A 15,205-nucleotide genomic window follows, 5' to 3' on the forward strand; every position below is an offset into this window, starting at 1 on the left:
GTTGCTACTGCCCCACAGGAACACCAGGAACTGACTTATTATTATTCTAATAATATATATATATATATATATAATCTCACGTAGTGTAACATAACATCATATGATATCCCAGCATACTGCAAAACTTCCCCAATTTTGTTTTTAAATCAGTAATTGGGCAGTTGACATGAGATGTTGAGTGACAGTAGTTTTGTGATGTGACATATCATACCTAACCTAAAACCTATACTTAACCATACTTTTTTTTTACCAATTTTTTACCAATGGATTTTATGTCCTTAGATTGTGAGGCTATATGGAATATTTCTATTTAATGTAAAAAATTGCACACGTAACTATTTGAGAAAACAGTTAAATACAGTGAACTTTTGAAAAGAAATAGTGTCCGTTAACAGAATTAAAAATATACAATTTAACTTATAGTTAATAGTAACAATTATTTTTAAGCATAGGTGTCATGTGTGTAATATAAAATATACATACAGAACCATGCAAAAGTTTGGGGACAGTGACATTTTTTTAAGAAAATTAATACTTGCAAATAATTAATACTTGATGCATTAAATTTATTAAAATGTACAGTATATGTTTTGTTGTTCCAAAAAAAAAAAATCTAGTTTTCTAATTCTAATTCTATTTTTTTTTTTACTTTTATAATGATTTCTGAAGGATCATGTGACACTGGAATGCTGAAAATCACATAAATGTAATATTTCAAAATATAACAGTATTTTTCATAAACATGTGCAGCCTTGGTAAGCATATGAGATTTGTTTCAAAAATGTTTTTACAAATATTACCAGCCCCCAATTTTTTTATAAATGCATATAAAGTGTACATTTGAAACTAAAATTGTTGGAAAATCATAGGAAATTTGTCAACTACCCAATGTGATTTGGTGGAAAGAAAAAGTGAGAAAAAAATAAGGTTTCCTCTGAGGCCTTATTGATGAGCAGCATTTTCAAGATTTATTGAGCCAGTCACTTATTAGCACACAAGTATAAGCACAGTAACCTTTTAAAGTAAGACACCCGTAAAGTAACCACCATTACAAGTGAAAGACCCGAACCCAGCAGAGAACAGTCTGTAACGTCACTCACTCGTGAACTCTTGCGCGTTACCCTCGATGGACTCGCAGGAATGCTGGCTTCTAAGAGAGGAATAATACCTAGTAAGACAATGTTGGCATCACAACATAAATGACAAGAAATACACTGGGAAAACTGCATTATTGGCGAACAAACCCCGCCCCCAAACTTCACCGTCTGCAAAAGCCTTCGAAATTCCTTAAACACAGCTGTTTGGTGAGGAATCTCAGACGGATGCAGAGCGCGTCCCAAGAAAGAAAGAAAGAGCAGAGCGGAAAGACAAGACAAGCTCAAGACTTTGTCTGTTTTATTGTTTGTCAGTGTTTCAAAAGACAGGCTTCTTTTTAGAGATTTCTGTGGTACAAACAATACAAGAACGTCTCCAAACACAGTGTCATCTAACAGTGTGAAAACAGATTGTACTGAATGTTGCGAGAGAAAACGAGTTAAAGGTCTGAACTCAAGAACCACAGCTCAACAAAGAGAGAGAGACAGAGAGAGCGAAAGAGCAAGCAGTTCAGAACAGTTCAAAGGTCAAAGCATATTCACAGCACAGTAGTTAAGAAGCATGTTTCAGTTCAGCTTTGTTAAAAACACATCCAGACACAACGACTGAACTGGCCCCTCGTCGGCGAGTATCTATTCTATAACACTGTCTCTTTTCTCAGACATTACAAGCTAAATTTCAGTTCGCCGAATGTTTCCGTAAAACAACAAACTGAACATGTATAATTACATTTTCCTTTCTCCAAGCTAATTTTTATTAAGATGCAAATTTGCACTAAAAAGATTTTTTTCTTTGCTTGGTAGCCTACCAGTTTAAAGGTGAAGTGTGTAGGTTTGTTTTCCATATTTGAATATTTTCCATGTCCAAAGTAACGCATTTGTAGATTGAATCCCCCGAAAAGCATAAACACTATCAATCTATCAAAACATCGCTCTGTTTAAGCATCTGACCTGCCTGACATATCAACAGTGGCTCAACCAATAGCATGAGTGTGGGGGCGGGGCTATTTATTTGTCGACCAATTGCAGACTGGGAGATTGTTTGATTGGAAATAGCCAATATTATTATTATTTTTACAAATTTCACCTTTACTTGCAACAATCCGTTCACAGATGGCGGTGTCACACAGAATCCTATCCCCCTTATTCCTCAAACATTTGTTATGGGTACTTTATTCAAATCCTTCAAAGTCTTAATCATTAAAATGTTAATTAATGCCTTTTAATTCTTATATTTCATTACTAAAGCTAAAAATGGTCATATTCTCTATTTTTTGCTGGCCTATACTTGGCTAACAGATTAACCTGCTTAGCACAGTGCTAAATGAGAAGTGTGGTATCCAAAATCGAACATTGTAGTGCTAAATTTGTGCTTTTTGACTGTTCTATGAATGCTATGAATTCAGACATACTACTCAGCTCTCATACTGTTTGTCAACTAATACATAATATGGAAGTGGGCATATTCGGATGCTTCTTTTTTTTTACAGGCATTAGAAAGGGAGACAGGATTCTGATGACTGGGATCATCTGAACCAAGCGTGGGCAAAAAATGGACAATACAGAGCAGATGTCTTCTGCGGTCATGCATTTTTACATAATGGTAGAATCAGGTGGCTAAAATAAGGAACCATGCTTGCTAATGCGGACAGGCACTTTGCCTTGGTATACGAGCGAGTAAACGCATGCAAATGCTGACTGCTTCTACTGACAGACTGCTATAGACAAGCACTTTGCTTAAAAAAATTAAAATTCACATGACAGTCATTTGGGAGCTTGGCAATACAAGTACAAATATATAAAACAGACGGTTGCTATAAGTTCTATAAATAATTTTGAATAGCTGACATCTTTAAAGGGGTCAACACACCCGTTTTATTAGCATATGAGGGGAGGCCGGTGTGTTTTTTGAAATGTAAAAGACAAAAAAAAAATCTATTTAGTCAAACGTAAAAGTTTTTTTTTTTACTAAACGAGAAAATATAAATGGATACAGTTTTTCCGTATTCCAGTTATCATTGCACTAATCCTCAGGACGGAACATAAATTAAAAACACAACAAACAACATTTACAAGAATTCAGTCGTAAAAAACAAAACAAAACAAATACTGTCGGTAGGAAAAGTGCGCACAGTCATATTTTGCACATAATGACTCAATAACACTGAAATGCTGTTTTGAATTGCTAATGAATTCAAATTCATCCAAAACAAAAAATGTTTGTTGTTGGCTGTTGGCTGTTAATCCACTAATTAATCGCGATTAACGTCACGTTTGAATGATGCACAATTCAAAACAGCAATCTAGCCCTCGCATACTGTCGCAACAGCCATTTGATTTTAATATTTTGTGTTAACCACATACATACTGTACATACGAACACACAACGTGTGAATTAGTTGTTCAGGAGGGGAGGAGGATGAAGATAGCACTCAATCTCTGCTAAAGCTATTCCTGCTAAGGGCTACAAACTTTTGTAGTTCTCCTCACAGTCTGTCAGCGCTCAACAGCGCCCCTAGCATTCGTCAATCGTGAGACAGATAAACTCCTGAATACACTTTTTGTACTGTTGCTCTGTGGGACTGCTGCTGGGGTATTGACCTGGCTGTCCGAAGGGCCCGTCCGCTTCCCGCATCTCCTCATTCATCCGGGCTAACCGCAATCTGACAGAGAGAGAGACAACAGAAACATTGGGTTTCAGGTGCAGTGACACTCGGGGAGAATCTACAAAGGGAGGTGAAGTTTCTGACTCACAATGTGACGATGTCTGCGTTGGCGGCCTGGACAGCGATACTGAGAGGGTCCTGCCCCTCCTCATCGACCTCCATCTGAGAGGCTCCTCGCTTCAGGAACAAACACACCTGTCTGTGGACACACGCATACAGTACACAAAGGGTTAAATGATGACTTAAGGGGCGGTCATGCTAGACTTTGAACGTGCAAAATTTTTTGGGATGCCGCTGCGAATATGGGCAGGAGCAGGATATAACATAAGGCACTAAGGTGTCCACTCAGTTATCACAACATGGATTCTGATGTGCTTGTATGTTGTCTTTTGCGACGGCCTCGAAAGTGTCTTATTATATTGTTCACACTCTCTCTTTCTCTCTCATTCAGCAATAAAAAAGTATAAAATGTCCTGTTTCCATTGACACCGCAAACCATGCAGCTACTTTTTTTTAGATTTTCATATTTTAAAGATGTTTTATAGAAAATAGGACGTTGCGCTACGGCTAAAATTAACGCTTCATAATTTTTGAATGTCTGAACAGAGAGGTCACACAGTAACGTGTCGGTCTTCTACTGGTCACACATCTTCACGTAATGCAAATTCACAGGTCAGAGTTCACCAAAATGGAACTTTGCAACGCAGCGAAATGCTATATTTTTCAGCATGAGCTTGCGTTTCCGGTGTGACACATTTGCATGAGTATGAACGGAAATCAATGGAACCGAAAGTGCAGTGTGACTGCCCCTTTATTCAGAGGTAGATCTGCGTATTACTGAGTCGTTCACAAATTGACTCATAGACTGACAATACAGTTTGATTTTAGCAGGTGGCTAAGCTAACAACACACTACTCTCGTAAACAAACAATCCCGCACTCAAATTTTGGGTGAATTAGTCAATTTAAATATGTTATTATAAATCACTTTTAAGATTTATGATAGTGTAAATTTTCTACCAAACAATAATGAAACTATACATCGCAATCGCAACTTATTTAAGAAGGAGGGCTATTACTTATTTGGGTGATCTGGACACGTGAGGCATTTTGCATCACATTTTGTAACATTTTAAATGTGCAGATTCACTGTTTATACCAATATAAAGCTGCTTGTTCTGGAAGTAGCCCCTGACTAAAGTAGGGCTTCATGCATTACTACAATATTGAAAACGTAAAAATACGTTAAAAAAAATTTCTACTATAACGCAGCTCTCCAGTGTGTTCATGCTTTTACTCGCATCTGACCTCGATGGACTGAACAGATGAAATGAAGTGTAGAAGATTTCACATCAGAGGAGCCTCAGAGCAAGCTTAACTATTACATAACTGCCACAGAGCAACCAGAAGTCAAAGGTGTTTCAAAGAATGTTCTCTTTGGAAAGCGGTTTCGAAAACACCCAAAACCAACTCCAACAAAAATTAATCCGGCGTGATTTTGTTAGAAATGACATTTTTCATTTTTTTCTATTACACTTGAAGTATATGGGGACCTCAACAGCTGCATATTAATTTTCTAGCAATCCCTTAGAATTGAGGCAGTGAGAACTACTCCCTACTGTTCGAAGCAGCCTTGTCAGTGAGAGGATGAGTTTTAGAACCAAGGCAGATCCCTAGGTTTCGGACCAGAACTTTTATGTGTGGTTTGCCACAGCTGTAAGTCATTTCTTACCCCGTGTGACCCAGGCACGTGGCATGGTGCAGAGGCGCCCGTCCTCGTACATCCCTCTGATTGACATCTGCTCCATTCTGCAGCAAGAACTCACAGGCTATCAGAGAGCCCTATGAGAGAGACAAGAGATAACAGAAACATTAGTAGCAACACTGAATAAGATAAACACCGTTCATTTACTCTACTAGCTACAGAGCCCCACACCTGACATGCAGGAAAAAATAGTGGGCTAAATCATGCGCACGATTTACTAATTCGATCCCTCAATTTACTAATTCGTTCCCTCAATTTACTAAAACATGCACACGATTACTATTACGTTCCCTCGATTTACTAATTCGTTCCCTCAATTTACTAAAACATGCGCACGACTACTATTACATTCCCTCGATTTACTAATTCGTTCCCTCAATTTATTAAAACATGCGCACTACTACTATTATGTACCCTCGATTTACGAATTTGTTCCCTCAATTTACTAAAACGTGCGCACGACTACAATTACGTTCCCTCAATTTACTAAAACATGCACATGATTACTGTTACATTCCCTCGATTTACTAATTCATTCCCTCAATTTACTAAAACGTGCGCACGACTACTATTACGTTCCCTCAATTTACTAAAACATGCACATGATTACTATTACATTCCCTCGATTAACTAATTCGTTCCCTCAATTTACTAAAACCTGCGCATGACTACTATTACGTTCCCTCGATTTACTAATTTGTTCCCTCAATTTATAAAAAACATGCGCACTACTACTATTATGTACCCTCGATTTACTAATTTGTTCCCTCAATTTACTAAAACGTGCGCACGACTACTATTACGTTCCCTCGATTTACTAATTTGTTCCCTCAATTTATAAAAAACATGCGCACGATTACTATTACATTCCCTCGATTTACTAATTAATTCCCTCAATTTACTAAAACGTGCGCACGACTATTATTTCGTTCCCTCAATTTACTAAAACATGCACATGATTACTATTACATTCCCTCGATTAACTAATTCATTCCCTCAATTTACTAAAACCTGCGCATGACTACTATTACGTTCCCTCGATTTACTCATTCGTTCCCTCAATTTACTAAAACGTGCGCACGACTACTATTACGTTCCCTCGATTTACTAAAACATGCACACGATTACTATTAAGTTCCCTCAATTTACTAATTCGTTCCCTCAATTTACTAAAATGTGCGCACGACTACTATTACGTTCCCTCAATTTACTAAAACATGCACACGATTACTATTACATTCCCTCGATTTACTAATTCGTTCCCTCAATTTACTAAAACGTGCGCACAACTACTATTACGTTCCTTTGATTTACTAATTCGTTCCCTCAATTTACTAAAACATGCACAAGATTACTATTATGTTCCCTCGATTTACTAATTCGTTCCCTCAATTTACTAAAACGTGCACACGACTACTATTACGTTCCTTCAATTTACTATTTCGTTCACTCGATTTATAAATTGTGCACACAATTTACTAATTCGTTCCCTCGATTTGCTAAATCACGTTTTCTTACATTGAGGGAACGAATTAGTAAATCCTGCGCACAATTAATTTATTTTTTCTTGCATGTCATGTGCGGGGCTCCGTAACTAGCAGTACATGAAGTATGTTTTGAAATTTGAGCAATTTAGGAGTGAAGATGGTTTCAAAGTAAATCATACACCAAATTTTTTTTCAGTGCAGGAAGTCTCACCCCTGTGACGGCTTGTATTAATGGACTCTTGCTTTGGTCCTCCTCACTGACAGAGTTGACATCTGCCCCGTGCGCGAGTGCCTCTGCCATGACCGGTATGTTTCTGGCCCTTGACGCCTTATGAAGCAGCGTCTTCGGGTCAAGCTCCCGTCCGTCCTCTGGATCCGACGCTTCCTGCTCGATGTCAACCTCCCCACTTGACTCATCGGAGTCCTCACACTCTGCAATAAAACATGAATGAAGAATGAAGAAGGGGACAAAGACACAGCAGACAGACAAACCATTGTAGGACGTCTTCTCACCTTCCTCAGTGACGCTGTCCACCACTGAGCCGAAAACGAGTATGTCTGTGCTGCCGTCAGTACTGCCACCAAGCCCGCTATCACTGCTGAGACCTGCGGGGCCAATGGGTGCCAAGCGAGGGACACGTTACTCACACCATGACCTACTCAAACATTCACTGCTTGATCTCTCACACAATGCATTATAAAATTTGTCTGCAACAGGCAAATGTGCAGACAGAAGTTCCTGTTGCCACTCTCAAAATGAGGTCTTTATGAACTAAACAGCAGGAGATGTATGATATGGACTTATCTTTTGGTCTTTAGGAGGTCAAGTTGTGGTACTTAGAGGTACTTACTGCGAGGCCCTGAGCCTGTGTCAAAGTAAGAGAAGAGCGAATCAAGCTCGTCGGGACAAAACAAGGATTCCCTCCGAAATTTTGCAGCTGCCGCAGCTGAGGGTAACAATTAAAGAACAACTTCAAACTTTGTCTAAACCTCAATCTGTATTTTCTCATTCCATATTCCATATTTTATAAAATAATCAGAACATATAATATTTTTCAACTAAAAATATATTGTATCTGATCATTAAAGAGTGAGATTTTTATGTTTTTTTTTACGTTTAAAATGTTACTATGTTACTATCATGTTATTGCTGCATTTACTAATTTTTATGATTTAAGATCGAGATAAAAAAAAATTTATTTCAAAAAGCTATGATGCAATATATCTTTGTTTCGATGCAATTTATCTTCGCTTTCAATATACCATTGTACAAAATTTATAAGACCAAATAATCTGAGAATTACCGGTATTAAACTCAATACAATAAATTACATTAAATTCCTTTGAATTCATAACTCATGGTTACTCAAAAACAGTCAAAATGTATTAAACTTACATATTCATAACAATAAAACTACATAAATATTACCCAGAGAAGTTTTTAAACAAAATAAATTAATTTTACTTGTATAAACTTTCAGATTATAAAAGTGATACATTTTTCTTGCTGCAATGGCTCATCAATAGGCGTAAATATGTTTTTTTTTTATTCAGTCCAAAATATGTGTGAGATATGGGTAAAGGCTAAATATATTTTACAAAAAGTATTTTTTGACACTAATGGTACTCCATAATTACCTGGTCCCAAATGATGCTTATATTTCATAAAAAAAAAAAAAAAAAGAATGATGCATATTTGAAGGGTCTCAAAGAATTTTGAAAGTTTTGTTCCCTTTCTAAAAGTTGGTTATTTTACTTTTTTAAATATATCTCTCTTACAGGTCCAAATGGACCTGAATGAGGGACTAACTCTGAAAACAGTAGAAGAAAAGAACCAAGCAAGTACCAGCAGAGAGATTGGCTGGCGACATGATCCCGGCATCATGTCTGTATTTCCGGCGGGTTTTAGGGGCTCTGATGGAGCTGTTGTGTCTCCTGCACTTCTTCACGTTCCAGTGATGTGATTTTCTGCTCCCCTCCACCAGGGCCTCGGAGCCACACATCTTCTTCAGAAACTTCCTCTCCACATATTTCGCTTTGATCCATGCTTCTTTCTCCTGCCTAAATAAAACATCAGAAGCACAACACAAGAGCTTCTATCAATGAAACATTCACCATATGAAAATATATTCAAAAAGAAAAAAAATCTCAACTTAGTCACAGATTCTGGCAACTGATATAATGCGATAGCAGCGAGTTGGCTGCACACTGACCTTGAGCTGTTGGGACCAGGTTTCTTAAGTCCCTGCTCTTCACACGCACCTTCATAGATCTGGTTGATTACAGTGTTTCCAAGCTCACACATTAACTACAGAGAAAACATACAGTCACACAGCATTATTTGATCGATAAAAGTCAAAATAGTATAACATAACCAAGTTTTAACAGCAACTAAATTCATTCTGTACTGGGATTTGGATGAATAAATAATTGTTATATGCAAGTATTATAGTATAAAAATATATTGTTGTATATAACAATAATAATAATATAATTATACAATCGAATGATATTTGCATAAAGGAAAGGAATAATTAATTAGCAATATGGATCCTAATTAAGTTGTCTACATAGTTAAAATTAAAGAATCAAAAATAAAACAATTACAAAATAACATTAAAATCTATAAAACTGCAATACAAAATGTTTTATTTAAATCCGCAAAAAAATAAGTTTGGTTGCTCAACAAATGCTATAATGATCTATGAATATCTTTTTTTTCATTATAGTACTGAGAAAGATATTTCACATTAGGGTTATGTGCATTAGATATTTTCCCCTCACCTTTTCTATGATTTTATGTTTATTCAGGGGTGAAATAGGATACCAACATACTTTTAACAGGTTTGTAAGATGCACCCATTTAGTTCTCAGTGGGACCTTACCTTCATAAGCTCTGGCTCCCATGAGTCGAGTGTTAAAGAGCGAACTTTAGAGCAGTGGACTCCCAAACTCCTGCAGAGACAGAATCAGAGAATTTACTCTTCATGCATGTTCAGCATGGCTGATTCAGGCACACTTTTTATAACGAACTCAATTGTATTCTGTGATTAAAAATACATTTTTAATTCATTCTAGGCTAAATTCGTCTAGCGATGGCAGGACACATTTGGGTCAGCCTCCTTTAGAAACCCGTCAGAATCACAGAATCCTTGTTGTGTCTGAGCACATCAGCTCTAATGCCTCTGTGTATTATGAGGCCTCTGTCTTGTATTCAGTCATGGACGTCCATCTTTACATCCGGTAATCTTTAGAGGAACTGATGGAGCAGAAAAGTGCTTCACCCTGAGGGTGTGATGCAGTGTGTACATGAGCGTCATATGGATGCGGGCCTGCTCTCAAGCAAAGCCATTCTGCTGTTGGGCTCAGTCTGTCATGAGTGATGCAGTTGGGATAAATGTTCTGATGCATGGGGCTTTAAGGCCCATCTATCTTCAGTCAAATCAGTATGAAAGCAGATGGGTTTCTCAGATGTCTTTATAGAGTCTTTATATCGACTTTAAGATGTTTGGAGTGTGAACAAGTCAAATAACAAAGGCTTGTTTTGTACTGCTTTGTAGTAACGATAAAAATAAAATGAGGAGGAAAATGATGCAGTGGACTGAAAATAACTCATCCACAGATATCCTTGCTATTCCATGTCACATTAAAGGGATAGTTCACCCAAAATTAAAAATTACCATATACTTTACTTACTCTCAAGGCATCCTATGTGCATATGAATTCCTTCTTTCAGATACAATCTGAGTTATATAAAAAAATGTCTTGGCTCTTCTATGCTTTAAAATGGCAGCAAATAGGGATTTTCATGAATTAAAAATACAAAACGAGGATTTGTAAAGAACAATTTCGGAGGATTTTGATATATGAACCAAAAGAAGACTGGCTTTCCTTTGCTGTAGACAAAACCTGGTTGTGGAGCTTACACTAAGCCTTCGTCACTCTCTCACGAATGCCCATACGACAGTCAGTAGAAGCTAGAGATTATAGTTTTGAAAGTACGGATAATTTTTCTTACACAAATGCATCACTTTGATTCAGCATGCCTTTATTAACATGCCGAAGCCATGTGGAGCACTTTTAATGATGGATGGATGCAGTTTTTTTGAGCTTCAAAACCTTAACCCCCATTCACTGCCATTATAAAGCTTGGAAAAGCTACATGTTTTAATATAACTCCGATTGTATTTGTCTGAAAGGAGAAATTCATATACACCTAGGATGGCTTGATGGGGAGTAAATCATGGGGAAATTTTCAATTTTTGGGAGAACTATCCCTTTACAATTCCAGGCATTATAGAACACAAAGGATCTACAGTCAAACTGATGGATCAGGATTATTTGTAGTGCAACCTTATGATTTGAAATGAGTTTTTCAGTCTTTCTGAGTGGAATTTTCCCAAACCGGAAGTGCCTCCCATAATCTAAAATGCAGTAGGCTCATTTTTAAAATGTGGATAACTTAAATTCTCACTGAAACAAACAGCAGACTGTCACCTGTGAATGCCCGAGCACTCGATGCAGAGCAGAATGCCGAGGTTGATGCTGGCCCAGTGAGGGTCGGCCTGGCCACAGTCACAGCAGATCTCGTTCCCTGGCAGAGACTGGACCCGCTGTAGGATACTCTCTCCCCTAACAATACGCTCCCGCGGCTCGCTGGCAGAGTCAATACTGCTCGTGGAGGGAGACGCTGTCCTGTCCAGACGCTGTAGAATCAGGAGTTCATGCTCTTCACTTTAAAAGCATATCTATGTCTATGTCCAAAGCAATCTACTGTATGTAATTGGGTCAACGGAATGACACTCATTTTTGTGCCCAAATCTATTCGTTAATTTAGAAACACATTAAAAATGCCATTCATACATGAAAAGACATGAATGCACCATGAATTACTATTCACAAAAAAAGTTACTAGTATTAAAATTATATAAATAAATAAACACTGTCCAGTCATGTGGTGCGACCAACATACATTAATAAAAAACTCAGAAATCAGGAAATGATATCATGACTGTGTGTAAAAACCTCTTAAAATAATTCGATTTATTTTTTTGCAGGGTTAGTTCAAATTGTAAAATGTCATGTGGTGTGAATCCCCCCCAAAGTAAAGATATTTATGAACTATTAATTTATGATATGTAAAAAACATATATTTTTAACTTTCTGGAAAACAATTAAGAGCTTCACAGCTTATATATAAATATAAAATGTCCTGTCATGTGGTGCAACCACCAGAGTAAAAAAAAACAGGAAACAATATCATAGAAAGGACCTCCTGAGATCCCTTGTCAAGGCCTCTTAAAATAAAAGTTAGTTTAGCTAATAAAATGTCATGTGGTATAACAATACACTATATATTGTTTTCGTATGGCTCAGTGGTAGAGTATTGCGTTAGCAGTGCAAAAAGTTGTGGGTTCAAGAACACACAGACCATATATAAAAATATATATATAGCCTGAATGCACTTTAAGTCGCTTTGGATTAAATTGCCCGTTTAATGTTAATATTATAACAAAAAAAAACAAAAACGTTAACATTCTTGAAAACTGTATTTTAAAAATAAATCTAATGAAAGGTAGGGCCCTAATTTAATGATCTTAACGCAAAGTGTAAAGCGCTATGGCGCAGGTGCACTCAGGGCATGCCCAAATCCACTTTTGATATTTTAACGATGGAAAAACAGTTTGTGCGCCCGGGCGCATGGTATAAACGGGTTGTAGCTATTCTCTTAATGAGTAATGGGTGTTTTTTGGGCGTAACCTGTAATAAACCAATCAGAGTCTCATCTTCCATTCCCTTTAAGAGCCAGTTGCACTCGTGCCATGACGGATTTGCTATTTACACGGCGGAATTTGACAGAACATGTATTTGAGATGAAACGGAGCTGATCGTGTGTGAGCAAATAGAGCCTAATTCTGATCCGTGCAATGACTATCCATTATGACATGTAGGCATTTATACAGTATATCTAACGATTCACTTGTTTTCTCGATGCATCGATTACAAACCCTGACGATTCATATGCATCGATCTTGAAACGTGATTTTTTAACCGTGAATCGCTGATCTCAGACAGTAATCGATTCAAAACGCTAAGAATCGAATGAATCGTGATTTCTATAGTGATTCAATGCTTTCAAAATACATATACACTAAATTACTACACGCACAAATTAATGGAGACCTTGAAGAGTGTTATCTGTGAATCGTGCCTCTAATCTGTCCTTCACACGATCCACTGTTTAGCTACCGCCTGAGACTGTCACAGGATTGCGCTCGCTGACGTGTGATCTAAAGGACTCCTGGCCAGTAATACTAAAGTGAAGTAGTTTTACTTTTCTGTAGTTTGTCAGTGGCTCTCTAAATCTTAACGACGGCGTTGCCTGAGCAGTCGAAAGCTGTATTTATTGCATGGACAGAGCAGAAATGTAGACTTAAGGCCCGTTCAAACCAAGAACGATAACTATAAAGATAACAATATTAACTTCCACACCAGCGAACGATATTGTTTGTGTATTCTAAGCGGACGCGCGTCTGCTGCTTCAAATTCTCGACCTCATTACAGCAGGATTGATTCTGATTGGTTGGCAATGTTTTTATCGTTCATCAGAAAAAAAAATCGTTCTGAAAGTGATTCCAACGATAACGTTTCTCTGTGGCTTTATCGTTATAGTTGTGGTGTGGACTCCGCTGTTCTTTAATATTGAGAACGATTTTTAGAACTATATCTTTATCGTTATCTTTATAGTTATCGTGCTTGGTGTGAACGGGCCTTAAGTGTCTAAATCATACGCACAGTTCCACTGAATGATAAATGTGTTTTAACAATGCTGATGAACTGAATGTTAAATGACCACAAAACATGATTTACAGAGGCAATAAAATTAAACTTTCTTGAAAACTGAAACCTAGTATCAGTCCAAAAATTTAACAGTTTTACTTTTCTGTTATTAAAATAACTTTTCACCACTTCCCATTACATATTGATGTCTAATTCCATGTATTAATGTGACATACTGACCTCAATATAATAGTTCTCCGAGATTTCCCTGTAGGCCGAAGCAATGCTGGCCTGAACTGCTTGAATCCAAGCTTGACGGAGCTTCTCAGATTCAGCCTGCAGCATACAGCTCCTGACGGGGGTGGATCTGATATTAGATACTGTACACACACACACACACACACAAACACACAGCACATGTGACACAGTACTCACTTTGTAGGTGACACCACTTCAAAACAGAACCTTCTCTCAATGTCCTCACACGGCTTCACAGAGCAAAGCCGCAGATCCTCCACAACCACAGTCAAAGAGTCCTACAACACACAGCAGATTGCAACGTCGGATCACAACAATCATTTACAGAGCTTGAAATGAGTAGAAAAAAGTGAATCAGAAAAAGTTGAACCACCTACTTTAAGTCGCTTCTGATAGACTAATTGACTGTTCTGTATCGAAAACCATCGCCTGGTAGAAGAAGAAAACAAACTCAATATCAGATTTTCTCCAGAAAAAGAAGACACATGGACAGTTGAGCCTGTTGGTACCTGTTCCATGTCTTGAAAGCATTGCTCGCCCTCTTGAACAGGTATCCCTCCATCACCACACCATTAGGAGCATCAACATTGAATTCCACTTTGGAGTCATCGTATGCAAAATCCTGTCATGCAAGAAACAGAGCAGCTCTAAGCAATTCCCTCAGGTCAGCAGCACACACAAAATCAGGACTCTTTCTCTCGCCCTTGTCGGTCAGTACTGAGACCCTTATTCTTCTGTTAAGTCTTCTGCATGACAGACAAAAGACCAAACGTAATCCCTATCAGTCAAAACACAACCCTCATGACCACAGCAGCCAATCCAGTCCCTCTCATTTCAATCAATAATGACCGGCAGCCTCTATACCATCTATATCCCAATGTTATATATCTATATTACATCTATATGCTGAGACTGACATGTTAGATGCGTTTGTAAAAGCTGAATGAATCATTCTCCTCCAACATCAATGACACTGACGTTCCAATGGTTCCGAGTTTTGTGCCCTGGTCACAAACACGCACAGAAACAACAAATACAGCTCGATGAATCATATTTCAAGATCATTCATCATCAAAATGATATGAACAAAAAATAAATAATGAAAAGAGGCCACTCGGTTCCAAAATACTGGGCAAGCTCAACAAAAATTATATTA

The 15,205-nt window shown here is 37.6% G+C and overlaps 1 protein-coding gene across 7 annotated transcripts in view; it reads right to left on the minus strand.

Moving 5' to 3' along the window:
- Positions 1-15,205, minus strand: part of LOC113055102 (arf-GAP with coiled-coil, ANK repeat and PH domain-containing protein 3) — a 65,601-nt gene that overhangs the window by 1,138 nt on the left and 49,258 nt on the right. For 2 of the 7 annotated variants that reach the window (XM_026221088.1, XM_026221086.1), the window contains 15 exons: positions 14,559-14,671; positions 14,427-14,478; positions 14,227-14,327; positions 14,032-14,143; positions 11,509-11,717; positions 9,897-9,966; positions 9,225-9,319; positions 8,858-9,072; positions 7,863-7,958; positions 7,525-7,626; positions 7,223-7,443; positions 5,492-5,601; positions 3,849-3,959; positions 3,696-3,757; positions 812-1,168 (listed from right to left, as the gene is read on the minus strand). In XM_026221088.1, the coding sequence (XP_026076873.1) occupies positions 981-1,168; positions 3,696-3,757; positions 3,849-3,959; positions 5,492-5,601; positions 7,223-7,443; positions 7,525-7,626; positions 7,863-7,958; positions 8,858-9,072; positions 9,225-9,319; positions 9,897-9,966; positions 11,509-11,717; positions 14,032-14,143; positions 14,227-14,327; positions 14,427-14,478; positions 14,559-14,671 (1,857 nt within the window). In that variant the 3' untranslated portion in view covers positions 812-980. Of the gene's footprint in view, positions 1-811; positions 1,169-2,690; positions 3,758-3,848; positions 3,960-5,491; positions 5,602-7,222; positions 7,444-7,524; positions 7,627-7,862; positions 7,959-8,857; positions 9,073-9,224; positions 9,320-9,896; positions 9,967-11,508; positions 11,718-14,031; positions 14,144-14,226; positions 14,328-14,426; positions 14,479-14,558; positions 14,672-15,205 lie in introns of those variants that run through there. The other 5 variants (XM_026221091.1, XM_026221090.1, XM_026221087.1 and 2 more) reach the window with 5 other exon arrangements.

This window comes from Carassius auratus, chromosome 36 (genome assembly GCF_003368295.1).
Source record: "Carassius auratus strain Wakin chromosome 36, ASM336829v1, whole genome shotgun sequence".
In the NCBI taxonomy this organism is placed as follows: Eukaryota; Metazoa; Chordata; class Actinopteri; order Cypriniformes; family Cyprinidae; genus Carassius; species Carassius auratus.